The 26,034-nt window shown below is 52.9% G+C and overlaps 6 protein-coding genes across 6 annotated transcripts; 1 reads left to right on the top strand and 5 right to left on the bottom strand.

Annotated features, from left to right (window-relative positions):
- Positions 1-367: 367 nt before the first annotated feature.
- Positions 368-3,041, bottom strand: PUNSTDRAFT_61874 (uncharacterized protein; the record flags this gene model as incomplete). The annotated part of the gene is made up of 13 exons (XM_007381278.1): positions 368-624; positions 680-757; positions 814-949; positions 1,032-1,243; positions 1,296-1,344; positions 1,393-1,522; positions 1,579-1,748; positions 1,804-1,876; positions 1,929-2,160; positions 2,219-2,523; positions 2,576-2,600; positions 2,665-2,848; positions 2,901-3,041. The coding sequence occupies 13 exons, from the start codon at positions 3,039-3,041 to the stop codon at positions 368-370; spliced, it is 1,992 nt and encodes a 663-aa protein (XP_007381340.1).
- A 684-nt stretch (positions 3,042-3,725) lies between these two features.
- Positions 3,726-15,733, bottom strand: PUNSTDRAFT_83596 (uncharacterized protein). The gene is made up of 20 exons (XM_007381277.1): positions 15,665-15,733; positions 15,308-15,604; positions 14,088-15,254; positions 13,964-14,027; positions 13,124-13,914; positions 12,243-13,065; positions 12,074-12,193; positions 11,955-12,023; positions 9,245-11,906; positions 9,003-9,194; positions 8,940-8,949; positions 8,600-8,887; positions 8,503-8,551; positions 8,396-8,453; positions 8,184-8,344; positions 6,027-8,126; positions 4,575-5,971; positions 4,336-4,518; positions 3,985-4,282; positions 3,726-3,922 (listed from the first exon to the last, which is right to left on the bottom strand). Exons 1-20 carry the CDS (start codon positions 15,701-15,703, stop codon positions 3,819-3,821), a joined length of 10,872 nt encoding a protein of 3,623 aa, XP_007381339.1. The 5' UTR covers positions 15,704-15,733; the 3' UTR covers positions 3,726-3,818.
- Positions 15,734-16,285: 552 nt separating this feature from the next.
- Positions 16,286-16,492, top strand: PUNSTDRAFT_20847 (transcription cofactor Pc4; the record flags this gene model as incomplete). Its single annotated transcript, XM_007381276.1, has 1 exon — positions 16,286-16,492. A coding segment is annotated over one exon (207 nt), but the record flags the coding sequence as incomplete, so codon positions are not given.
- Positions 16,493-16,660: 168 nt separating this feature from the next.
- PUNSTDRAFT_63512 (ABC1-domain-containing protein) lies at positions 16,661-18,847 on the bottom strand (the record flags this gene model as incomplete). The annotated part of the gene is made up of 6 exons (XM_007381275.1): positions 16,661-16,844; positions 16,901-17,322; positions 17,374-17,601; positions 17,658-18,267; positions 18,320-18,497; positions 18,556-18,847. The coding sequence occupies 6 exons, from the start codon at positions 18,845-18,847 to the stop codon at positions 16,661-16,663; spliced, it is 1,914 nt and encodes a 637-aa protein (XP_007381337.1).
- A 1,774-nt stretch (positions 18,848-20,621) lies between these two features.
- PUNSTDRAFT_83592 (RabGAP/TBC) lies at positions 20,622-23,663 on the bottom strand. The gene is made up of 15 exons (XM_007381274.1): positions 23,123-23,663; positions 23,052-23,075; positions 22,903-22,999; positions 22,751-22,846; positions 22,619-22,702; positions 22,503-22,566; positions 22,352-22,453; positions 22,183-22,301; positions 21,961-22,132; positions 21,697-21,908; positions 21,586-21,640; positions 21,467-21,534; positions 20,920-21,415; positions 20,752-20,856; positions 20,622-20,685 (listed from the first exon to the last, which is right to left on the bottom strand). The coding sequence occupies exons 1-13, from the start codon at positions 23,205-23,207 to the stop codon at positions 21,310-21,312; spliced, it is 1,284 nt and encodes a 427-aa protein (XP_007381336.1). The 5' UTR covers positions 23,208-23,663; the 3' UTR covers positions 20,622-20,685; positions 20,752-20,856; positions 20,920-21,309.
- A 381-nt stretch (positions 23,664-24,044) lies between these two features.
- PUNSTDRAFT_63429 (DDE-domain-containing protein) lies at positions 24,045-25,493 on the bottom strand (the record flags this gene model as incomplete). The annotated part of the gene is made up of 2 exons (XM_007381273.1): positions 24,045-25,124; positions 25,284-25,493. The coding sequence occupies 2 exons, from the start codon at positions 25,491-25,493 to the stop codon at positions 24,045-24,047; spliced, it is 1,290 nt and encodes a 429-aa protein (XP_007381335.1).
- Between the last annotated feature and the right edge of the window lie 541 nt (positions 25,494-26,034).

Genomic DNA, 26,034 nt, shown 5'->3' with positions numbered 1-26,034 from the left:
AATGCTATTATGCAGTGCGAGTCGATAGTTCGCGGATACGAGAAGCAATAGCAGTCGTATAACTGATAGCAACAAATGGGTCCGATGCTGTCTATGTCACCTCAGAACCTCCCTCAAACCTGTTGTTGAGGCAATCCATCGAATCTTCCTTGTCTGGGCGTCCGCATCTCGATATATTCTTGAGCAGCACTGTTGGCTGGCGATGGCATGGCGATCGGTGCCGGCATGGGTGGCACTTGCGATGGTCCGGAAGATCCCTGGCGGGATGCTACGGAGGGTGTTGGCGTCCTGCGAGGATCGGGCATGGACAGTTCGCTGGCGTCGCCGAAAATGTCTCCCGAATCGTCATCTGAATAAGAGTTCGAGCTTAGGGAAAACCGATACAGTGATGAATCAACGAACTCAGGTAATTGCTGTCACTCAAATGCCAGCCTCCTGTGGGCATTCGCTCCTTGGCGGGATGTTTCTCACCCGCTTTTCGGTCTTCATCCTGCACCGTTTCCCAAGGTACCTTTGTGTACCTCGAGACAGTAGGCTTGACGTCGGGACTGCCACCGGGTCCGTAGATCGGTATTTCTGCGAGCTTAGTCTTGAGCATGCACACCCATTTGTTCCTGCGCTTCGCTGAAGAGAAAAATGTCATCAAGATATGTGTCCATATGCCAAGAATGATTTTCACCTCGGAGAGCGCCTTGTTGCCAGTTGCTCTTGTACTTGATTTCAACTTTCAGCGACATCTTTTCTTGATCAGGTATATCTACACGAGTCCCCCGTCAGTATTTAAGGAACGAAGAACAATAAGGGGGTCCTTACCGACGACTTGCACGTCGAAAGCAGGATGGAAATCTCGGCGTTCTCCTTGTAGGAATAGTATCATTCTCGCGCGCAAATCCTCAATCTGCTCGAAAGTGGTGTCGTATGAGACATCAAACGTAAATGTCTCCGACATCTGGGGACTTCTTCGAACATTAGTGATGAACTGATGGTATAATCAATGACGGTTGTTATAGGTACTTATCAACGACACCCACTTTGCCATTGAGCACTACGTTCGGTGCCTGTACCAAAGCACCATTGCCATTGACGAGGATGGAACTCAATAACCTTATCTCCTTGACGGTATACGTGTCCTCATCCTCTTCAAGGTTGATGACATCGCCTACGTCGAAGGGATGTTTGATGAAGAGGAATATGATACTGGAGAGTACTTCTGATAAAGCATCGCCGACGAGCCAACTCAACGCTATAAGACAAGGATCAGTCACAGCACATATCCTGATTTTCGTATAACGTACCAACAATAAGCGTTCCAGCGCCGGTGACGAGAGATATGAGGCTTGTATCCTGCAATGTCATCAGCACAAGCTAGAAGAAGATGTCAGGCACACTCACCAAAACGATTGCGATGAGCATTATGGCAACAATCACATAAAGGGACATGAGGATGTTATCAAGGCGTCCCACAGCGCTGTCCAGATCCCTCATTGAATGTTCGATAGAAAGTTGTTCACGGTGGATCTCTCTGTCAACAATCGTTAGTGACCAGGTCGCCACGTTTACCAGCATCAGCAAACGCACAGGCACGCCAGCTCCATCTCCTCCCTTGTGACGTCTCCATTGTTATCCTTATCAAAGATGGAGAACGCGGCGTCGGCCTGGTCTCGAGCGGGGAAGAATCGCTGGATGTCATCCACGAGGAGATAATCGTGACCCTCCTTCTGGAAGGAATAGAATAACCTTCGAGCGAGCTTGCAACGATGATCGTCACGACCGCAACGAAGAAGGCCATGCGACCACACTCACCAATCTGGTCTTATTGGCCGATTGAAGTGCAGTCTGCACCATGGCCTGGGGCGAGTTGGGCTGTAAAACCGAACTACGACGTCGAAGGTTAATAGCAGTATTCAGTACAATCTTTGAACACGGACCTTCCAGTCATTTCCGATGCTACATTACCGAGTGCGGTGGTCGTGGTCGTAGCCGCGAACTTAACTCCCTTGAGCGCGCGCTTGAAAAACTTCCTCGGATCAACACTCATGCGTTTGTCCTTCGTCATGACAGCTTTGCTGCTGAGCGTATCGGTGCGCCCGGGAATATCTCTGGAGTTGCGGTAGAGCAGAGTCAACACCTTGACGGCAAATTTCTGATCAGCGATGCGATCTGCAATACCCATCAATATATCGTAAGGATCTTTATTGCGACGGTGAAACAACTCTACCAGCATAGGACCGCTCATGGAATTTCCCTGCAATCCATTGTATCGCGAATTTCTCGGCAGCGAGAATCGCCGCATCGATCCATAACGCGAACAGTAGCTTCGCGACGATGTCCACCGCTTGCACCCCGCCTTTTGTAGCGTTGTGCTGGCGAGCATTGATAAGAGGGTTGAAGGAAATCCAAGAGACGAGAGTCCATATGAAGAGCGCCACGTAGCGGCTGAGAACACTGATCCAGTCGATATACTTTCGTGCACCGACTAGGACGACGCCAACCGTATTGCGTGCTAGGGCAGGGAGAGATCGTCTACCTAGCTGTTCAGACGATGCCAGAGGCTGCGAACAAGTATATGACTCACGCAGTCGCAAGTGATGCCCACCATCCTGGGACGTCATGTTCAGCTTCGCTGCACGTTCGAGAATGGGCAAGTATTGGGCAGTTACTCACCTCCCCAGAACACGCTTAACCAGATGCTCCACCACATCAACTTCACTCCCCAGATAGCTGCATGTGGAAATGCGGTGAGGCCAAGTATACCTGGGATCCACAGGAGCACGAGCACTGGGACGATAAAGAGTGTCCATCGTGTGACGATGGATGCAGCGAGTAAATAGTGATAGAATCTTGCAAACTTCGGCACGATCAGAGAAATACAATAAATCGAGCTGAAGACAGAGACACACCCTGTTCTGTGGTATATCGCCCTCTGCGAACGCCAAGTATGCCTCGCTAGCATTTCTCGATTCAAAGTGTTCATATCCCGCTTCAAAGTCCCGAAACCCCGCTAACAGGTCCCAGCTTGAATTACGACTGTTATGTCCCATTTTGTCAGACACGCTCGGCTGGGGCATCGACGGCCCAGGACCTGCTGCGCGCCCCTGCGACTCGTGCTCATGATACCCTAGAGTAGGCGAGTCTCCTGCTATCTGAACCCTGCGGGGTGGATACGTTGTACCCGACGCCGTATTCAGCGGGGAGTTGGAGTCCATAGACACTGAGCTGGGGCCGGCATGCATAGTTTGGTATTCGTGGTGCGAACTCTCTGTGCTGACCGGACTGCTTTCTCCTGGGTGGCGGAGGCCCACCGGGTCGTATCCTGGTGCACCAGGCTGAGCAGCCATGTATCTGTAACCCTTTCAGACACGGTGTCTCATGCACCATGCACCATCCCTGCAGCGTACCTCCTCTAGCAGGTTGTGCACTGTAGTCTCCAGACACGATGAGACTGAGCGAGGGTTGAATAGTTGCCAGCAACTTCCGGGGCGATGTAAGATATTCCAAACTGATAGATGGCCGCCGCAGCCGTAAAGTTGAACGGACAAGAATAAGTTGTGCTGTGTCGAGGCCCGTAGCTCCCTCCCCTTGTCCACCAAATGTAATATTCAGGGAAGGTGCCAAGAATAGTGATCGTCTCAATGAGATCTCGTGACCGACAGCTATGGCGACCGGAGACCACCGGCCGACCAGTCACCGACGCAGTGCACTGAACATCATCCGATGCAAAGGCAGTTGTTGTGGTATATGCTACATTGGAACATGCTATGACTCTACATATTGCGGTTGCTCTTCGATTTCTTCCCGATACACACTTTCGACATCGTTCAAGCAAATCCAAAGCCTTCACCTCCCTCGTTGATCGCCAGCAACAGCTGCTGCCTCAGCATTTCATACGACGAGAACTCTGGTAGGTCAATCTGGTTGAAGCCTAGAAGCGCAGAGAAACGGTTCAGTCCGCGGTCCCAAAAAGAGAACCCAACGTGAACTCACAAGTATGCGCCTGCGGCAAGCGGTCTTGCTCTCCGTATGCCTTGTGAATCGAGAACTTCTGTACGCCCTGTACGCCCTGAAGGTCGCCGAAGCCACCCAACGGTACGCGTGCAGTACCCGTGGCGAAGCTGAGAACTTTTGCTCTCTCTTCTCGGTTGAATGACTTGAGCGCTCGCCACCACCACACAATGGTGGGGTCCGAGCTGGTGTAGCCGTGGTACTCAGTTGCCGCACGCCACTCGTCGACGTCGATGTCCGGTGTCCCGGAAATAAGAAGCTCCACCTCTTGCTCGTTGAACTAGCAATAGAAATGGGCTAGTGTCTCGGGTAGCTCAAATGAAAAGAACCTACGATGGAAATCAGGTCCTTGGGAATGATGTCGTAGAACCCAGCCAAGATGGCGTCAATCTGGTCCTTGATAGACGTGTATAGGCGGTATTGCGCAGACAACTGAACAAACTCCTTTTTGTTTTCGTTCGTGACGTGAATCTGAGTACCGTTCTCCTTGAGGGGTACGATCTTGGTGACACCGAACTGCATCGTAGCTTGAGCATCACCTCGTTCGAATCATGATTGAACCGGTCACATACCTCGTCGGCTTCTACATCGAACGTCAGGTCAAGGCCAGTAGGATCATTCTCCAAGATCCAGCACAGCGAATTGTAGTACTCGGGATCAACCCACTCAACATCTCTGTAGTCCACCGGCTTTCCAAGCAGTTGCCTGTAGAAGCTCCTAGCGAAGTACGCGTCCAACAGCCGCCCGTCATAGATTGCCTTGCCAATGATGCGGCCCACAAACTTGAAGAACGACAAATGCTCGGGATTCACCCAAGACGCACGGTTCGGCTGGTACGTTAATTTGTCCGCCACACACGGTTGGAACAGGGCGTAGTCGGGGTTGAACATCTGCCTTGCGAGGATTTGGAACCATTCCCGGGTCAATCCACCCGCGTCGACGCCTTCTTCGTCGTAGAAGCGGATGCTTAGCTTGCCGTACTTGATCTGGTCGCCGGTCTTCCGCTGCAGATACTGGAAGCTGTCCTCGAACACTCTTGCGCGGCGAACATTCAGTTGTAGAGTGCTGTGCTGCTCGCGTGAATGAGGGCGGCGATGGAGCTGTTGCGTGAAGTAGTTGCGCTTATTGTCGAAATCAAGCACACGGGGATTGTGCACGAGCAAGGAGAAAGAGCCACTCATGAGCGATGGATTGTTTCGCACCATGAGGTTGAGGACCTTGCGATGAGTATCGGTAAACGTGACGAAAAGATCCTCCATAGATTCCCGAGGTGTCGTAGGGGTCTTAGGCGACGACACGGTGCGCAAAGCGCGACTGATGGACGATTTGGTGTCCAGAACGACGTACTTGCAGACCACCATCAGGGCCTCAATCAGCGGCAACAGAACCGTAGCAACTTGCTCGACCTCGGGTCGCTGTTCAATGATGGCTAGGCAGTCACCCAAACGCTTCCAAAGAGGCGTAAATCGGAAGGACTCGTAGATGCTCTGGACCTTCTCGCGGTCACCTTGGGCCTGTTCGGTGCCACTCGATGACTTCGGCGAGTACATGTAGTCGATTGTCTTCAGTACTCGTAGAAGCTTCGCCTGATCTGAGGATGGCGAAGAGAATTTGGAGGGGATAGATCCACTCAGAACGTCGCCTTGTGCCTCCGGTAATGCCTTCGCTAAGACATCGAGATCAGCCTGAATATTTTGCCCGAGTTCCTGAGCCCGTGAGCGCAGTTCTTGGGCTATAACTTCACGTGCATCGGCCATGTATGATAAGTGTTGGATCAAAGCGAGGCATTGTTGGAATGTCCGAGCCGAACACTCCCCCATGGTGAGAATGTTAACGATAAGCTGGAGTGCATGCTGGGGTATCTGCGGTGGATCGGTGAGCAGAGGCCTCGCTTCGTCATCTTGCTTCGCCTTTGTCTCATCATTCTCGGGTCCTGTTTGCGCTGGCTGAGTGGATGTACCAGCGCCTTCTGTTTGCGCATACAAATGAGTACGTGATGGTGAGACTATGACGGATGTACTTGCCTTCGGTAGCAACGGGGGTAGGGTTGGTCGGAGGATCTGACTCAGTAGTGACGGGCTCCGAGGCGGATGTCGTCGCGGCTGCCGCTGCGTCCACGGAACCTGCAGGTGATTCCTTGGTCTCCTTGAGTGTAGCCAGCGGTCGTGTCACAGTGGCGAGAAGGCCGACCACCGACTCCAGGATAGATGGTGTCCGCATCAAGGTTGGGCGATCGAGTAAGCCAAGTAACAGAACGACAGGGTAATGGGTTGATGATGCTTGCTTCTCTTTGCCCTTGCCCTTCTTCGACGCGGATCTGCGAAGACCAGCCGGGATCTCGTGCTCCGACAGGAAGAACAGGGACGAAGTTTCGTTATTGTTCACGATATATGTCAGCGCATCAAGACATCGTTGGGCAATCAACTCTGGCACGGCTTCACTTCGCGGAAGGGCTAAAGGACCGAAATAATCGGTTGCAGCCTTCTGTTTTCCGGCGGCCTTTGGTGTCTGTCCAGGTGTTCTTGCGGGCCGCACGGACATCTGTGAGAAGCTCTTGTCGATAGCCGCTAAGTCACCAGTGCCATCCTGAAGTATGTTGATAAGGATATTCAGCAATTCCGCGCGAGTCTTCCCGTTCTCGCACACGTTGACCAGAACCTTGAACAACAGATTCTTCCTTAAGACTTCCGGGAAGAACAAGAGTCGGACGAGAACGGTGATCTGTCCCTTGTCAAGAAGTTGTATCGACTCCCGCGCTGCATTAGGTTTCTTCGGTTGCGCAGGGGGAGCGCGAGCCGCCGAGGAGTGTTGTTCGTGTTCCCGTTCCCTGTGAGCGTTGAGCGCGTCGCGGTACACGGACGCTTCTGCGATCATGTGCGACGGCAACGTTTGAATGAATCCGTCATCCTGATCCATAAGCACTACTTGACGAAGCTGAGGATCCAAACTGGCAATGAAGCTGGCAGGATCAATGTCCGCTGGTATGCCTGTGGGTGGGGCACCCGGGGCCGTAGCACGACGTCGGTTCTGTTCCAGAGTTTCCTGTTGGATAATTTCAGCACGTAACTCCGGCGGCAACGCGTCCAAAAATTCGGCATCCAACTGTGAGTCCGCGGGGCGTTCAACCCGGGCAGCTCTCTGATCACGAACATGCTGATTCAGCACTTCTTCGCGCATATCGTCAGGTAAAGCCTCCAGGAAAGTGGGATCGATACCGAGGTCGGTGATATCCACCGGGCTGCCATGGATCATGACAGTTATTCGTTCGGTAGCATTCGATGGTCCAGCTCCCGAGATTTCAGCCTCTGCAGTATCGTCGGTGCGCTCGCTCGACTCCGGCAAGTCCGAAACATCTCGCATCTCAGCATCCTGATCCTCGACGCCTGCTTCCGCCGATGCAGTGGCCGGGTCGGCTTCAACAGTGTGTTGATCTTCGACGGGAGCTTGCGTTGCTGCCTCTGCCTCTGCCTCTGCCTCTGCCTTTGCGGCTTCAGCTGCCTTCCTCTGCTGCCCCTCCTTCTCTTCCGCGATAGCATCGGCCTGAGCCTTCGCTTCAGCTTCCCGACGTTTGGTCTCTTCTTCCTCGAGGTTTCTCGCCGCCTTGATTTCCTCTATGGCTGCTGGTAGCAAGGCGAGAACGACGTGATCAGCGAGTTTAGCCAGACGTTCCGATTCCGATGTACGATAAAGCATCTTGGTCTCTTCCGCCCAGCGTTGGCCAGTATGCAAAGGATCAAATCCGCGATTTTCCGGGCGGTTGTCGCGCGAACGCGGGTTTCTGCCGATGTGTAGGTGGGTGTGGACATTGGGACGGCCGTTCTGGGTAGAAACTCCTAAGAACTGCATACTCAAGACATCCGTCAAGCCTTCCGGCGCCGTAGCCATGATTTGTCGAAAAGCGTGTAAACCATGGCCACCTAGTAGGGTCTCAATAGTTTGGAAGAGAGACGGATGATGTTCATTGCCCAGGCTGCTTCCTCGCTGCGATCGGCGGGAACCGCGTGGAAGGCCGCTATTAGCATGACCATTCCCGTGAGATTCGTCCAGCAACAAAGGATGTGTGGTTGCTTCAGGTGGTGGTACGGGCACGTTTCGGCTGCGACCGAACACGTCGGCGGTGATATCTGTCGCGCCTTAGAAATCAGAAGAATAAACTCACACATCATGCAACTGCAACTCACCGGCTGTGCGTCCGTTCGGATCTCTAGAAAAGAAGGTCAAACCAGGCGCGAACGCGGCGTGACCTGCACCCATCAGGTTTGTCCCCACAACACTGAAACCAAGTCCTTCAGGATCGGCACCCTCGTCCGGTGCATGAAGGACGTCAAGTTCATCGACAAAGCTATACGATGATCTTAACTACATCCATCGAGAGCAAAAAATGCTAACTCACTCGTCTGCCTCAGAATCGCCTGCGACTTCTTCGAGATCGTGTAGGGGTGGCATATCACCTATCAGCGTTTCAGCTTCGTGTATCCGGTAAGATGATCCATGGCTGACCAATCATCTCTTCTTCGTCTGCGTCGTCGATAGCATCGTTGCCATCATCCTGGTAGATGTAAGTCGAGGTGCGGTGAAGCGACAAGAAGTCCCTTACCTGCCATGTAATTTCGTCGTCCGCTGCCTCATCCTCGTCTTCATCGTCATCGTCATCACCGCCCATACCGTCATCCTCTTCGTTATGCACAAGGTCGTCTTCTTCCTCGTCCTCGTTCTCACCCCATGCGCTTTCGGAGTCTTCAGCGTCCAAGTCATCTTCTTCGTCCGTCTGTGACGAATTATCACTGCCGGTCTCCTCTCCGAAATCCATCTCCACGTCGTCCTCATCCCCGTCGTCTTCCTCGTAGGCTTCTTCATCTTGAGCTAGGTTGACGTCTTCCATCTCCTGTATAAACACTAGGTAAGCAACGTTGTGGGTGATGCCTGTAGGCACTCACGCCGCCAAACCTGTGGTTATCACATTCAGCACACTGAGGAAGATGATGTATGTGATTGCCTACATTCCGAGTGACGAGTTTCTATACAAGTCGGGCGTCTCTTCCCTGCCTTCGTCCGCGTCCATTGCTTCGTCTTCGTCCTCTTCGTCTTCGCCATCCTCGTCGTCGTCCGACATTGAACTTTCGCTGTGTGCCTGGTCTTCCGATATCTCCTTCTTATCCGATGAACGACTCATCTTGATCGCTATCTTTGTCCTGACAATTTGATTGAATGACAGCACTTTTGAGGCATAGGTGGCACTTACAGGTGCTGCTCGGGTTTCAAGAGCGCCGTTACGAGCCCGCGGACGTTGGGATAGTTCAGGTCAATTTCACCCAGAGCGTTGGTCAAATGGGACACAAAATTCTTCTCCAGCATCACTTTCGCTATGTGCGTCGGCGAGTCCTCCGGCACTTTCCGCGTTGATGTATTGAACCGTACGGTCAGGAGCCGATGAGATAGCTCAGCGAGCGCGAGCAGGCGCCCATATCGAGCATCAATGGTGTCGGAGGGGATGACTTCTTTAATGGCGCGGCTGATGGCGTCCACGACGAACTTGCGTACCGAAACGAGATCGTCGGATACATCTTTGAGATCGTTCGATGAAGAACCGTTGACACACAGTGCAACCAGGACAGACATAGCCCAGTTGCACAGCGTGACTCGTTTTCGAGCATCAGCGTCTGTGGGAGGATGAATGCTCCCGAACGAGATCAAGTCGTATAAGAAGAAATTGAGCGCCGCTGTGCGATGTTTGTTGGGATGCTCCTTGGAGGAAGGATGTGAGCGTTTTCTCGGGGAGTACGACAGGAACGCGAGTTTGCACGCATCGTATGAGAAAAGAAGTTCGGTCAAGCACTGCATGAGGAAGCAAGGATATGAGACGTCATGATCAGCTTTTGACGTTGAGGCGTCAGCAGCTGGAGCTGGAGAGGAAGTGACACCGGGCGTGCTCTCTGAGGTTGGTGCCGATTCCCCAGGACCGACCGCGTTGAATGTTTCTGCGGGCTTCACCGTTTGCATTAACTCTGAGATCAAGCAATACACCACCTCATCCAACGCCCCGGATGCTGCGGCCGCAGAGGGACTGGGCGAATCAACCGGCATTTCCGCTTGATCCTTGGGTGCCGATGTAGATGCGGACATCTCGGTCTTCTTCAGACTGATATGCTGACCTACACCGAAAGGGCGATGAAGCTGGCAAACAGCTTCGGTCGCTTGGATGAACGCCGCAGGGTCACGAAGAGCAGCTGCGCTGCAGGTTCGAACATAGTGACTGGGATCAGGGAAGTTGGCCTTCGAATGCGCTAGTAAGCGTTTGATCTCTCTCTGCATGGTGTGTTGCAGAACACGAGGCTCCTCCACGATGTGCCGAACGATGAGAGATATGTAGGATTTCGCTCCATCTGCGGACGAAGTCTTGTGATGGCTGAAGAGTAGAGGAAGCCCACCGCGAGCGATGAATTCACTTGCTGTAGAGTGATCCCGAGTAAGGAAGACTAGGAGACGTAATGAAGACAAGTATTCGTCCCGGGGTAGTTGTGGAACGGCCAGCAGACGCAAGCACAAGTCGAACATAAAACTTCGCGCTTCGGGATGAGTAGGTCCAGTCATGAGCTCCTCTTTTTGTATTTCGTCGTTCTCGGACTGCGGCAGGGTAATGCTTCGAATATCCTCTCCTGCAGTGAGCAGCGACTCCGCCACCAGCATATGCGTTGCCAACCATTTCGGCAAAACGGGATGTTCAGAGTCGAGGGCGATAGGATTGGAAAGTAGAAGCGCTAGAAGAACGTCCATCAAATGCTTGTCATCGTTCCCGAGGAGCTCCAGTGGACGAGAGCTGTTGTTCATGACAAGAGCAAGCAGGCGGAAGCGGAGGGCCATGGGTTGCTCGTGAACATCGTATGCCGTAGTTTGAAACTCCTTGATGTCGCTGACCAGCTGGCGTATTGATTGCGTCTGATAATCACCAGATGCGCCGAGAAAAGCGTTTTGAACGTCGAAAATGAGAGATGGCTGCTCGTCCACCAGTCGCAGCGCAAGTTTTCCCATGTTGTTCCGCAAAGGTTCCCTCGCCTTGGCGAGTTCCTGTCGCCACTCTTCCGCGCTTTTCCCTGATGCAGGTTCAGGCGCGTTCACTGCAAGGGGATCCGAAGAGGGTACGTGTTGCTCTGTTGTTGATGCTTCGCCAGCGCCGTTCGTGGATACGTTGTCACCACCCTCGTGTTCGTCAGCATTCGCCATCTCAGCGTCTTCCGCATGTGCCGCCTGTGCAGGCTCTGGATCCGGGTGAAGAGCAAACGGTTGCGCCAGTAGGAGCTCTGCAGCAGCAGCTACGTTATTGTGCATGCGTATTAGAGCACGTTCCGCTGCAGATCTTGGGAAGCCCATATCCGTCAATTGGCGAATGCGAGTCTCATCGGGACCGGGGAGTGCTGTTGGAGGTAGCACAGGGGCGGCGTCTCCGGTTGCAGCATCCTCACCTTCCCCCTTTGCAAGCTCTAGAACGACCGATGCGATGGAGCGACTGACTCCAACCGGTACTTGAGGAAGCCATGAAGACTCCCACATCGTGCGCACCACCGGCAGTATCGCGGTTCGCAATTTCACTAGGAAATTCCGGGCCTCAAAATATGCAGAATCTGTCTCGGGCTTGTCTGTGGTCGCAACCAGCTGCGTCTGCGTTGCCTCTAGCAAGGACTTAGCGGTAACCAGAGGCTCCAAAAGTCGCAGGGCAACCTTCAACCCGCCATAAGAATGAACAAGCTCCTGTTTGTCGGACTCGCTCCGATTGTCGGCATTTATGCCCACTAGGCGTTCCAGCGAGCTGATAAACCTGCGGCAAATGTCGAGAACAGCATCTAAGCCACCGGCCCGGTAGAACGCGAAGACAAGAACGGTGTTCAGATAACTTTGATTTGGGCGTTCTAGATGGCGCTGTCAGACGATTCGCAGCTATATCGAACACAACTGACCTTCGACGAGGAGGATCGCGGCATGCCCCAACATGACGGTATGATAAGCATGCGAGGAAAGAACGTCGCCTAAAAGGGTTAAGTTCAGATCCCACACACAGTGCGGAGTCGCGACTCACTTATGTCCTTCTGACTGAGATGCTGGACGAGTACATCCGCGATCACTGATCCAGAATGGAGGAATTGTTGTCGCTGAGTTCTTTCGAGTTGGCGTCGGGCGTTGAATAGCTTCACGATCGCTAATGGCCGTTGAGGTCCAGATTGGATGACAAAGTCAAGACGACCTACCTTGAAAGAATGGACCCAGGGATATAGGTATCTGCGTGACAAGGTGTCTCAGCGCCTTTCCGTTCCTCTGCCGAGGCGTCTCGTCCTTTGATGCTTGTGGCGGGGCATCCTCGGTCGTATTGGGCGTAGGGGTTGGACTAAGACCGGCTTCTACATTCGTGTTGCCATTGGCAGTCAGGCTAGGCTGCGACGTCGTCGCCGTGGATGGAGCAGTCGGGCCACCTGTAGGTCCGTCTATGGCGTCGTCGGCAGGAGGCAACAGCTCTGACAAGATAGAGGACTCGGTAGACACGCCCTGCGATCCCGGATCTACCTTGAACACGATATTCTCCCATACGCATGTTCGATGCAATGCGCCAAGATCCGGGATATTCTCAGCGCCCCCGTTGCTCATCAAGGTCTGTAGCAAAGCGACCGATGTGCGAGGATGTCCAAACCCAGCTGTGGCATACACCTCAGACAGTAATGTGATCCTGGTATGCAGAACTGTAAGTTTATGAAACTCATGATTGGCCTGTTCCTCGTCCGTGCTGACAAGGTCCAGCAGCGGCATCAACTTCGAGTCCCCGCCCACTTTGAACCAAAAGTCCTTAGTCTCGGTGAGAGACTCCTTGACGATACCCGACAGGAAGGCCAGAGTCTCGTTCGTCGCGACCTCTGCCAACGTCCGGATAACCTGTACGAGAGAGTCGGATGCGACGCTGTTCGCGAACTCGTAAGGGAGGCATGGTAACGCGGTGATGCGTCCAAGGCGGGTAAGGCCGTCAACTTTGGATATGAAGTCCCGGCAGTGAACACTGTGCTGGAACAGACCCTCTAGGAACTGCGCAAGTGTATGGGTCAGCAAGATGCATTCAAGAAACTGTATCTTTGTGACATACTCGACCGAACACATCGATGAAGGACACCACGATGTTGTCATGTGCCCTCGGGCCTTGCTCTTCACCGCCGTGACCAGTGGCAGCGCCGTCCGCTGATCCCGAACCGTCCGCCAGCGAATCACTCATCACGACATCCTCTGAGTGCTCTTCATAATTCGGCTTCTCTTGGTTGGAGTCTGGAACCAGGGTATACCACGGTTTCAGCTTCGCGGGTACCTCAAACTCGCTGCCCATATCCTCGATCTTGCTCAAGCTGCTCTTAATGGCTTCGAAAACCGGAGCTTTGAGGCTGGGATGGTGCCTCACGAGTTCGTCCACCGCTGTTCCAACGAGGACTGCATTCTCCTTGTCCTGGAGGACCTTGAGGTGCTTTTCACTGGTGAAGATGGAAAGCAAGCCAGGAATGACCGTCGGCCGTGCAGCTAGTTGATCCTGGCCAGTTTGGTTGAGGCACAGAGCACCGAGAGCGTTCGGGATAGCTTGAATCACTTCGATACTGGGCTCGATGCCTGCGTCGAGAGACTTGTAAAATACCTCAGGCAGCTTGGCCTCCTGAATGACAGTTAGGCACGTAGGCTCGTTGTGAATGAATGTAGCCATGATGTTGATTGCGAGCGAGACGATACTTGGACCGAAGAGAGTCCGATTTTCCAGGATTTGATGAATGGACTTGAGCAGCGACGAATCGATCAACCCTCGCAGGCCCTCCGCCGTGCCAGACGACTGCATCATACGGTGCATCGACCGAAGGGTGTGCTTTAGCACCGCTGCGCGGCTGACGGATAATTGGCCTTCGGCGAATCGGTAAGTAAGGAGCTATGTAAGAACGCATAACCCTACCATAAGGCGAGTATTCGTTGGTGGGTTCCGAACTTGACTCGGAAATATCGATGGTTACCTCAGACTACAATTCAGGGTCCAAATAGGTCATTACCGACTCATTTGGTAAGATTCACCAGCGTACCTGAATTCTCCCAACAAGGGTATCCACTCCCCGATTATTCACGAACAGTTGGAACGCATTGGGGAACCCGTACAGCACATTGTCCGTGAGCTGCACGGTCTTACTTACGATTGCCAACCGGTTGGGTAGTCGGTTGTCCAACAGTTGTATCAACAAGGGTACCAATCCCGCGCCGACCAACATGTTGCCACCGGTGGTGTGCGAAGCGAGATAAGTGACGAACGACAACACACCCTCGACGTACGACTGGGGCATCGAGGAGAGCGGATCCGAGACGGACGCAACGGTGCGTCGCAACAACGTCATGATGATGCCATGGTTAACGCCCGCGTTTATAGCGGCGAGCACCTCTTGAATCTTGTTCCTGTACCTTGCCAGGGCATCTAAGGCGGCGATGGCCGCACTCTGTACCGAGATTGGAACACCTTTATCCGACTGCAACAACTCAGCGATATGCGCAACAAGATCCGGCTCATAGAGGAAGAGTGAGGACTGTGCCTGAGTCTCGCCATGCGTGTGGCAGAAAATTGAGATTGCCAAGAGTCTGACAGTGAGGTATTTCTGGCGCGCGTCGAGAGCATCAGGTGATGGCACGAGCACGCCGGCAGCGCGAATGCGACAAAGGAGCTCATACTTCTCTTCGTCTTCAGGGATTTCGTATTTGTTGACAGCTTCCTTTAGCACGTCCATCGCACTCTGGGATTCTATGGTTTGATGATCGATGTGGACGGGCACAGCTCCTGAACCTGACGGGAGCAATGGGGCTGCTGACGTGGCTGGCCCTGAGGAAGTTTTCCGGGCAGGCGTTTGCGGCGGAGCAGCAGATGTCGGGGGCGGCGCAATTTTCGGATCAGCCGAATTCGACCCCGCACCACTGGACTTGTTAGTCTTCTGTTTCTTGTAGAAGGTAAAGTTGACCTCTCGCGCTTCGGGCGGGAGGCCGTTGACTTGCTCAACGCCCTGCTCGGAGGCGAGGTCCACGAGGCTGAGATTGTTATCTCTGGCATGAGGCCAACGCTTGGCCAGGCACAGGAGCTGCTGAGTGGAGATGCTCAGAGCTTGGGATACGTGAGGTTGTGCAGAATATTGCTGTGCGGGGCGGAGGAGCAAGTTGAGTGCAAGGAGGAGGATGTCGAGATCCGATGTAGACATCAGACTCTTGATTCGCTGTATTGGTGTCAGAAAACCGATGCCGCACGGGTATGCGAGAGGATGCTGACGTCGTACGAAGCGAACATTTTCCTATTCGTCGTATTTTCGAGCAGAAGACGCTCGAATTTGAGTATGCCAGACACGAGGTACTTGATATCATTGTCAAATGGCCGCGTTTGGATCTTGTCAATTTCGTAGTCGCGGATACAGTCTTCCAGGATCTCGTCGAACCGGTTGAGGACTTTGATCCATGCATTCAAATCGGACCTCGGCCATGCCCAGGTCTCGATCTGCGACAGAGCGGTCCCTAGAAGTTCGTTCGGTGTATCTGAAATTTTGGCGATGAGATCGGCCACCTGCGGATGCTGGCCCGAGTGTTAGCGCTGGGTCCCGCGGCGGAGATTTGCCATGGTGAGAGCACTGACCGGAGTGGCCGCCCTCTTCGACTTGTGCGCTATCTTCATCGTCTTCGACGACTACGAGCAGACCGCTGGCCGGTTGCTCCGAGTACGCTAGTCGAGTATGATGATCGTTGTTGTGAATGCAGAACAAGACTCGAGAATCAAACGCGCAAGCGCGTCACTTGGAGAGTACAGCTTCTCGTGACTTGTGGCAAATGGGCGCGGCATCGCGACGGTTTCGGGTTCACTCTGGCTCACTCCCAATAACCCGTATATATTGTCAAGAGACCCTCCTTATAAATCACTCGACGACCTTTACTTGTTTACGATGGTTAAGCGGAGAAACTTCGATCCGTCCGATGAAGAGGACGAGGAGGAGGAGGAGGCGGTCATGACCGACGAGGAGCCTCGCAAGACCAAGGTTCATATAGCGCCTCAGGGCTATTAGGACGACGGTCATAATAACGATACTCCATCACCAGAAACCGAGATCGTCCAAGGGCGACGCGTCTGTATCTACCGCGAAGACTTCGAAGGCGACCGCTGTACGTCGTGTGCATACATCATGGTCCGGTTCTGGAAATAACGCGTTCTCAGGTAAAGAAATCGTCCAAGAAAGAGGAGATGTCCACAGGCGCCAAGACGTCCTCCAGCGGCGAGTCATACGTTGATTTAGGCAAGCTGAAGCGTGCCACGGTCTCCGCCTTCGGTAAAGGCGTATACCTCAACCTTCGTGAGTACTACCTGGACAAAAGCACCGGCGAGGCAAAACCCGGCAAGAAGGGCATCACCCTCACTCTCGAGCAATGGGAAACGCTTAAAGAGCACGCGGACGAGATCGACAGGGCGTTCTCTGCGATTTCCTCGAAGTAGTTCCCTTTACCCTTTCTTGACATGAAGTACGAATGCTACCAGATCTGTCGTTGTTGCTGCGTGTATTATTCCGTGCTATTCTAAGTCGAGCGTGCTTTATATGATCCGATACTTGTTTCATGCTGGCAGCACCATCCCAACTTCGATTTAAGTGCGAGCAGGTTCCTCCGTGTTTTGCGTGGTGTCTGCCAGACCTGCAGCAGCCAAGTGCGCCCCGACGAAGCCCCATTTCCACAGACCGGTGAGATAGGCGCTGGTCTTCACCCTCCACGCTTGAAGGTCCATGTACGTCTCCACCGCACCGAGGCCTCGGAATGTTTTTTCATATTGCCTGTCGTGATCCCTCAACGAGGTTCGAATTCTGAAGAGTGAAGGATGTGCTCTTACCACCAGCGCCTGACATACTCCAGCCACACACCGAGCGAGAGGAATCCTTTCTCCCTCATCTCCTCGAACAACCTTCTCCTATCATCCCTCCACACCGCCCGCGCACAGTATCTCGACATGACAAGAAACACCCTCACATTGGAATGAGTTGTTTTCAAGGCATGATCCAGACTCCTTGTCAGATCGTTGAGCTTCAGCACCATCAACACCCTCCTGGGCACCCTCCTCAGCACATCGAACACCGAGAGTATTAATCCCTCCCGATTGACAACGGCGTGGCGCATCGCGTCGAGTTCCTCTTCCGTCTGCGGCATTACGTCTAGCATGCTGGATGCGGCGCGCCAGGATGGACCGGTGCCTTCCTCTTCCCAGGTACCTTCGAGGGAAGTCCGGCCTGTAAGAGCGGCCTCAAAGATTGGGTACTGTCACTGATCCATCAGCAAAATCAAAGCAAGACAACGTGGGTCTCTGACTAAGTCCGGCCCTATGTTGGCAAACGCCTCTGCGTACTTCCTCCTGTCTGCGTTTGTCTGAGGAGATGCTGGTGCTATGAGTGATAGCCAGTATCGGCTGTAGTTCACCCGTAGTTCCGTGTCCAGGTCAAAGTACAAGCCATGGTCAAGCAGGACAATCTCAAAGTTGTAGGGCGACTTCGAGCTTCGAGGCGAAGGACGTATAAGCAAGTTGCCCGCATGCGGATCCTAGCAGGTAAGAGGCATTAGCATCAAACCGACGACAGGGTCAGCGGAATTCGTACAGCATGAAACCATCCGTTGATATGCACCATTCTTGCGAATATCCTTGCCAGCTCTATCGAGACCTTGTTCCTATCGATGTTATGGTCTGCAAGGTATTCCAAATCGTCCACCCGCCTGCCGCGGATGTACTCCATGATGAGCACACGTTTCGTGGCGTAGATAACCTCGGGGATATACAACGACGTGCGTACTCCTTCAAAGTCCGATTTGGCACGCGCAGCGTTAGAGGCCTCGTGGGCAAAGTTCATCTCTTTGGGTAGATTCTGGCGCATTTCGTCCGCTAGCCAGGTGAACTCGAACTCGGGGAACCAGTACTTGATCCAGCCCAGGGTGACTTCAACCATGTTCATGTCAATATCGCAGAACTCAACGAGATGCGGGTGCTGAATCTTGACAGCGACTTCTTGCCCGGTCGATTTGTGCCGCGCAACATGGACCTGTGCGAGACTAGCGACACCAATGGGTTTGGGATCAAAGCCCTCGAAGAGCTCCGGTATTGACTGGCCCATGTCAGACATGAAGAGCGCATCGACGGCTTCGTAGGGAGTAGGTTCGCACTGGTCCTGAAGGGGTCTCATCGTGGTCGTCCATTCCACCGGAAGCACTATCCTAAATCCACATTTGATTGACCTTCGATGTCAGTACAAGAGACCGCACTTACAGAGACGACATATGCTGCCCCAACTTGATGAAGATGCCTCCATTCGCAAGCAAGGCACGTAACACCCTCTGCGCACTCCGCTTGTGACATGCGGAGTATGCATCCTGTTTTTGGTCTTCGGATGCATATGTCTTGGCAAACGTCACTTTGTAATCCACCACGCCCGCGATGGCTGCGGCTATAAATCGAAGGATGTCATAATCGCGCGACTTTCTGAGTGCGCCAGTACAATGCACCTGCTACCCTGGAACATCGAACGCCTGCCAGTACAGCATACCGGAACGGTTTGGTGTTCTCGTACGCGATCCATCCGGCCACAGAAACGGCGAGCGCCGCTCCCGAATATTTTGCCCAAGATTTCCGCCGTCGTTGGCTGTTACCGGCGGTGTGTCCGTTGCCGGACGTCGAGTGCGACCATCGAATTGGCTGCGAGATAAGGGTCCGGCGAGGATACGTATAAAGCGGTATTGACCTGCTACGCAAGGGCTGGTAACTACAGCGCAGCGACCGTAGGACGGATTGATTCATGGACAAGAGAAGGACATAGTCCGCAGTGACGTCGATCACAAGCCCCGTAATCGGAAACCTCCGCGGGAGATTTCTCAGGCCCCGTCGCGTCCACGTTTCGTCCCACTTCTATGTAAGTTCATCAACGAACTGCGTGAGCTGCGCGACGGATACGAATTACTTATCGCCTCCAAGTTTCCGTCACTCTGTCGCACCGACGTAGATCGTGATGACTCTTCATTTTACGCGGTTCGGGATCACATTGAGGGACTGCGTGCGTCGTTCAGGCACACCACATCGGGGAGCTCGAAACGCCGAACGGATTCAGGCTAGCATTTAGACTGAGGTGTCGGTAAATGCATTGCGGTGCCTGATGTTAGGATGTTGACGAGAGAACGAATCCTCTGGCAGGCAGTTTCAGGCTGGACTTCGTACTTACTTATGCGGCGCCGCCTGCATCCGGATAACACCGTCGCTGATAGCACACCAACGGCGCACTCGGCGCACGCAAGGTTCTCGCGATCTGAAGGAACGGAGCGTGCCTGAACAATCTCCGTCCGCTGTCAAGACCAGGACCGATGCTGTTGCCTGCACGCAGCCATTTCTTCCGGTGCCTCGACTAACGCAGGCCTAGGCGTAGGCTGGTAATGCTTCCTGTCCTCAGCTCATAAGATATAAATCCAGCACATCACTGTGTCTGATCAGCCAAGCAACTCTTCGGTCCTGTCAGCAGCACCAATCCACCCCGCACTCTGGCACGATGTCAAAATTCAACAATGTGATGGTCCTTTTCAAGGATGGCATTTCTGCAACTAAGCAAGACGAGCATCTGACTGCCATCCGCAAAGCCCATGCGTCCGGCAAACCCTCCGCCGCGAAAGGTGTTACCTATGTCTTCCGCTACCTAGTGCACGGTTACGCCGGCAGCTTCACAGATGAGGTGATGGCTCTGATTCAGGACGATAAGATCGTACGTCGGTTTGAAACACCCTTTCGTTGTAAGCATACTAAGCTTCGTCTCAGGTTCGGGGTTATCAAGAAGACACTCCGCTGCAGTGGTACGGGATGAAGATCACGGACACCGGAAATTGGGGCCTCTGGCGCGCATCTCACAAAGGGAGCGTTGTATCCCCGCAGGGTCCTTGGAAATACGTCTGTCAGCCTGAATACGGTCAGGATGTCCCCGTGTACGTCATTGACACAGGTCTTAACAACATAGACGGAGTAAGTCGTACGGACACCCTCACTATTCCTGCATTGAACACACTTGCTGATGCTACATCGGGATTTGCTCTGTAGGAGTTTGACGGACGTGATTTGACCTACTTCGACGCGATCCGGGATCCCAATGCTCTGCCGATGGAATTTGACAATGACGAACACACTCATGGCACATTGGCGGCAACGTTCATCGCTGGACAGTCCCTTGGTGCAGCGAAGAACTGCAAACTCATCCTCTGCAAGTTCACGCGACATGGCGCCGATATCCTTGCGTCTGACATGATCAATGCCGTATCCAGGATCGCCCAACACCACGAGACCCTTGATTCTCGTTATCCCAGCATCGTGAATTGCTCTTGGGGTCACCGTGTTGGTGGTATCGACCCGTGGATACTGGAAGGGACATATTTGCGAACTTCCTCCTGCAACGACTGTCAGCGCTGTGCTCTCGGAGGTGTGTGTGTGGGGTGGGGGGGGGGGGTTCGGGGTACTGACATGGTCATTTCCAGCAGCGGCGACAAATATCAATCGCTTTTCAATCGCTTTTCGGATAGTAAGCGCGAGGATGGCGGAAGTCATTACTGTCGGCTCTACTGATCATCAAGATCGCATCTCAAGTTTCTCAAACTACGGGCCCGGTGCGTATCACACTTTCCAAACATCTGTAAAACATAGCCTCAATAATTAATCAATCAATCGGATAGAAATCGATATTTACGCTCCTGGAGAAGACTTGCCTTCTATCGCACACCCTGATGATCCCGAGAGACGGACGTTCCAACTCGGTGGAACACAGGGTACTTCATTCTGTAAGCATATATCCTAACTCCGATACTTGCTATGCTCACTGCCCGAAACTTTCCAAACATCAGCGGCACCTTTGGTATCTGGCATCATTGCGTGTATAATGGCTGCAATCGGCGACACGCAACGAGTGTGGGATACGGCTTCGATCAAAGCGGAGTTGAATCAGCTAGCACGACGAAGCGAAGCGCAGAATATCCGATTACTCTCTAACGGTAGCGACATGGCGTGAACGCGTTGGGGAACGGATTACTTCGTGAAGTGCACATTATGTTTGCACCGCGACGTATTTGAAGCCGTCCAAATCTCTCTCAACCAACATAGATGTCAATCCCGTGTATCATACCTTTATATATACCATGATGCCAGCTCTAAAAATAAGGATCTCAGATACATCACGTATGCACACACCCCGTAGGAATATCGGAGTTCAGTAGATAGCGTTGTATGGTTTAATTTCAACCACCACCGCTCCTACTGCTTTTCGTGCTGTGCAGGCTTACCCTGCCCGACATCCTATGTGATGACATAGCGTCTGCATTCTGATGCATTACCTCAGCGTACCTGGATAATAGATCAGAAACCATGGTTCACTGGAATGGTACCATTACTTACAATAGCTTGTATCGGACGAGCTCCGACTCGAGGTTATCGTTTTCTAATCTTGCTTTTACAAGTTCATTCTGCGCAAGTTCAGCATGGTCCGACATATTCAGATATTCGCGTTCACTCACCAGAACTTCCACATGCTCGGTATTAAGCTGGGCAAGGTTCTCTTCAAGTCGTTTGCTGTAAATCATAACAAATCAATAATATATGGGCTCAAGGCACTGAGTGAGACGCACACTTGGCCTAGTAGGGCCCGGTTGCTATTCCTTAGCTCGTCCATCTCGATGGCATGCGCGTCCCGAGCTCGAACCATATCTTCGTACTCGTGTGCATACGCATCGAGCATGAATGGGGTGATTCTGAGGGCGATCGCATCCTGGACAAAGCTGTCCACCTTGTACTTGGGTCGTACTTCGCCCGATTCCGCCGTTTCAGGCCGCTCTTCCATCTGCGCATGGCGAATCAATCACCGTAAGAGTCCGGATAGCGCAACAACGTGCCAAATAATTCTCCAGCACTCTGCTATTCAGGAAAGCAAGGATCTCGTCGAACTTCATCGATAGTAACTTCTGCTCGTTGGAATGCAGCAGGACCAGGCTGAAAGCGAAGATGGCTTCTATACCATTTGCAAGAATATTGTCGTATATTCGATAAACAATTTCGAGTGGGAACCTGTTCCATGTCTCAGTTATAGGTGACGACCTTCGATGCATCCTGCATACCGGTATGAGAACAGAGTGAGAAACCATTGCGAACAGAACATGCTCGATTTGATTCCTTGGCGGAGGAAGTGAACATGCAGTACAGGCAGCATTTCTTCCACTAATCTTTCGAATTGGAACTACGGCATGGTTTCAGGGAAGGCGTCTTGACGATGTAGTGGCGACAAACCAAGCGCAGCTGCAGCTTAGGCATCTCCGGCAGGAAATGACCTCGCAAATCATAAGTGTACATGAGCCTGACGAGTAGGCAGAAAGCTTCTTCGTCTGGCATCTGTCACAACGTTGGGAAGCGAGCGAGGAACGAGGACGCGCATACGCACGTTTAGCAAGAGAATGGCCACAAGAAACGGCATGCCCTGACAGTATCCCACCTGCGTGTCATATCTTCCTGTCACGGTGAGCACGGCCCGATCGAGCTGAAGCTGAAGGTACGCACAGCGAGTACGCCTTCAAGACGTTGAAAAGATTTTCTTGGCCGATGCCTTGACCATTGTTGAAGAATTCGTGATGAGGGAACGTACTATTCAACGTCAGTCAATAAGTTATCAAGGGCGTGCGGTATGCTCACCGGCCCAAATCCCGCATGATAGCTTTCTCGTGAGGAGAAGTATCCTTCAACAACTTCAGATATGTCGCTTCAAGCTCCGGTTCTTTCGATGCAGCCCTGTGACGTGCTTGAGTGAGATCACAGGCAAGATTTGACTAGTCCGTCGTACCTACATGAGCTGCCACATCATTCCACGTAAAGCGTCGGGTATTCCTCGTTCAATCGCTTGTGCCAACTTCTCAGAGTTCGCAGCCGCAAAATTTTCATAATCTGACATGCGAAGGGTGAGCGATGGTGGATAGCGTAACGTAGGATGGCATACCCGCCATCACTTCGCCCCAGAACTCTGCAACAATGAGCATCACATATGCAAGCTGTACGAGAGACACATACCCCAATCAATGGCTCCACCGTGAGCCTGAACCTCCGCTTCGCCCTGACTCTGTGATTGAGCCTTGTTGAAACCTTCCTGCAACATCTGGTGTCCCTCTACACTGATCCTCCGCCGAGAGGCGCCATCTTCATCCTGCACTTTTTGCAGATCCAGACGATTGACGTTGGGCGGCAGGGAGCTCGCAGATGACGCGGACGACGAATGTTTGTGTCGGGTTTCTACTGGTGTTTCTGATTCAGGTGACGGAGACCCGGGATCCTTTGATGACGTGCTGGAGACACTGGACTTGCGGATCGCCTTAACTGAGCTCACCGAACCTATGGAGTGTCTGCCGGAGACAGCGGCATCGGCGGTGGAGGTGAGCGGCACCGTGGAGAAACGCACTTCATCGCCAGGTGTCGATTCTCCGGACTCTGAACTGCGACTGGAATTTCTGATGGGGGATGTGGTCGTCACACTTTCAGTTGGAGACAACAACGAGTCCAGGTTGACTGCAGATGGCTCATCGAGAGGCAAGGAGTCTGGGCGTGGATGCCGCGGGGAAGTGGACATCTATACGAGCGAAGGTGACGAGACTTTCATGCACAACGCGCCTTGAAGCTGGAGGCGCCACAGACGATCGGAGGTTATTCAAATTCGGCAACAGTAGACAGCTTTCAAAACCGATATATATCGAGGTTTCGTATCCAAATCGCTCGATTTGGCGCGCGTTTTGGCCACAGAATATCAAAATCTCAATATGTATCGAAATTGAAAGCTCCCTAGTCCAATTACAGTCAACTCTCTCTTAACCCATACTTTCGGGAGAGGGTCAAAATTATGGGTTATCGAAGAGTATGGGATGCGAGAGAGGTGGCGAAAAACTCGATTTGCGGCTCAAATATCATCGTATACATACAGTGCAAGGACAATGTATGTATTCTACAAGGCGGCAGCCTGTCTGGGAACAAAATAGTCGGTGATGGACGTCGAGCGCATGTTACGAGCCTCTTCAAGACGGGTATGGCGACCAAAAGTGAGTAGATTGTTCTCCAATACGCGAGCAAAGTCCTCCGGCATGCTGGAGAGATAGCTGCGCAACGTCTGCGCCGCCTCCAACGCCTCTCGGCGTGTCGGTCGCGGCGCAGCATCATCTCCCTCTTCTGCGTCGTCACCTCCATCTGCCTCCATCTGATCTTGTCCTCTTTTCACGTCAAGAACCGATTGCACGATGTCTTCGTCCGATGTGCCTACATCCGCCGCAATGTCTTCACCTGTGTGATTCAGCAATTCACCGATGGCCATCCGGTTGACTCGCTGTAAGACCCCACGGGATTGCAGCTCTTCCAGCGTATCTTCGACCTCCTTTTCGGCAGCAGCTACAGGATCTGAGTTGAGGAGGGAGGCAATTGGAATCGAAGGAGCAATGGACAGTGAAGATGGTGCAAGAACGGAAGGAGGGAGGATGCCGGTCTTCAGCCAACAGTTGCGGATCGTTGTCGTATCCACCTTGCTCCAAGCTGATATCGCCATGCGCATGGCTTCAAGGATGTTGATGTCGTATATATCTTCCGGAGAGATTCCCATGTCGTAGCGATCAATAGCTCGCCCAATGAAGGCGCTGCGGTAGTGGGCCTTCCAGCATTGTATGGTTCCGGCATCGGCAGGTTGGACATGTGGTGTGAGATTTGGCCGGAAAACCTCGACACGGATGTTTGTGAGGTTATCGGGTGCAACATGTGCACTAAATCCGTCAACGAGGAGGAGAACGGACCTCTTTTTCTGGCGAAGCTTCGCATCCCATCCGCCAACCCACTCGTGGAACAGCTTCATCGTCATCCATGCCTTTGCGTTGTTGCGATAATAGAACCCCAGCTGCTCCCCAGTTTTCTTCTCAAACGCGCGTGGCCTCTGGTATTTGCCAATGATGACAGGTTGTAACTTCTCGCTTCCGTCGGCGTTCATCGCGAATGCAAAAGTAAGCCGGCTCTTGCACCCTTTAACACCGGCAGAGGGCTTGTCCTGCAGACCACGGTCAGGTGGCATCCTATGTACAGCGCCAGTCAGCGCCATCCGGCCGCAACACACATAGACAAGAACATACTTCCAGAAGAGACCAGTCTCATCCATATTGAAGATGTCTTTGATGGTGTATCCACCATCCTCGATGAGCGCGCGGACACGAGCACGTTCCTCCTCAATCGTCTCAGGGTTGCTCGATGCAGCCTCCCCATGACGTTTATACTCCTTCAGCCCGCAGCGCTTCTTGAACGCCGTCAGCCATCCCTCACTGAGAGTCAGGCGGTCATCTTCTGGTATCCCAACCATATCAGCAAAGTGTGTCCACTTCTGGCGAAGAACCTCTCCTGTCAGCAAGACTCCGTTCCTCATGGCCTCCGCAACCCAGAGCTCGAGCATATCCGTGATCTCGGGGTGCTCAGTCTGCTTCAACCGCTTCGCCTGCCCTCCATGACCCTTTGCTACAACTTCTGCATATCGCTCTCGCCACTTCGGTTCCTCCTTAAGCCACGCTGAGATGGTCGGCTGTGTGAGGCAGAGGTTCGGATATTTCTTGTTGAAGATATCGGCTGTTTCTCGTTGATTGAAGGCATGCTTGTTCTTATGATACCAGTCCAGGATTTCGATGCGCTGTTCAATTGTAGCATTCTCCTTCTTTGTGAAAACCGGCTCCTTGGACTGCTTCTTCTCAGTATCCTTCGGCTTCCGCTCCTCTGCTCCTGTGTCTGCGATGAGGCCTTTATGTCACCTCACATGCATCACAAGAACTTACTCTTCCGTTTGGGCACTAAAGTGTCCTTGATCCCTTTCCCGAGCTTCATCAATTTGTCCAACACAGCTTTCTGCTGCTCCGTGAATTTCGACACCGTGTTAGAATACTGTACTTTTACGACCGTAAGTTCGGCCAGGTCGG

This window comes from Punctularia strigosozonata, assembly GCF_000264995.1.
Source record: "Punctularia strigosozonata HHB-11173 SS5 unplaced genomic scaffold PUNSTscaffold_3, whole genome shotgun sequence".
NCBI lineage: Eukaryota > Fungi > Basidiomycota > Agaricomycetes > Corticiales > Punctulariaceae > Punctularia > Punctularia strigosozonata.
Note: the sequence above shows the minus strand (reverse complement) of the source record. Positions and strands in the feature narration are given on the sequence as shown.

Coding starts and splice junctions, on each gene's coding strand:
- PUNSTDRAFT_83596 (XM_007381277.1), bottom strand. CDS start 15,703: ATGAAGATAGCGCACAAGTCGAAGAGGGCGGCCACTCCG. Junction 9,195..9,244: donor TTGAAACCCGAGCAGCACCT/GTAAGTGCCACC, acceptor TCAAATTGTCAG/GACAAAGATAGCGATCAAGA. Junction 8,127..8,183: donor TCCGAACGGACGCACAGCCG/GTGAGTTGCAGT, acceptor AAGGCGCGACAG/ATATCACCGCCGACGTGTTC.
- PUNSTDRAFT_83592 (XM_007381274.1), bottom strand. CDS start 23,207: ATGTTGCAGGAAGGTTTCAACAAGGCTCAATCACAGAGTCAGGGCGAA. Junction 21,641..21,696: donor CGGGCCCTACTAGGCCAAGT/GTGCGTCTCACT, acceptor TATGATTTACAG/CAAACGACTTGAAGAGAACC. Junction 21,535..21,585: donor CCGAGCATGTGGAAGTTCTG/GTGAGTGAACGC, acceptor GAACTTGCGCAG/AATGAACTTGTAAAAGCAAG.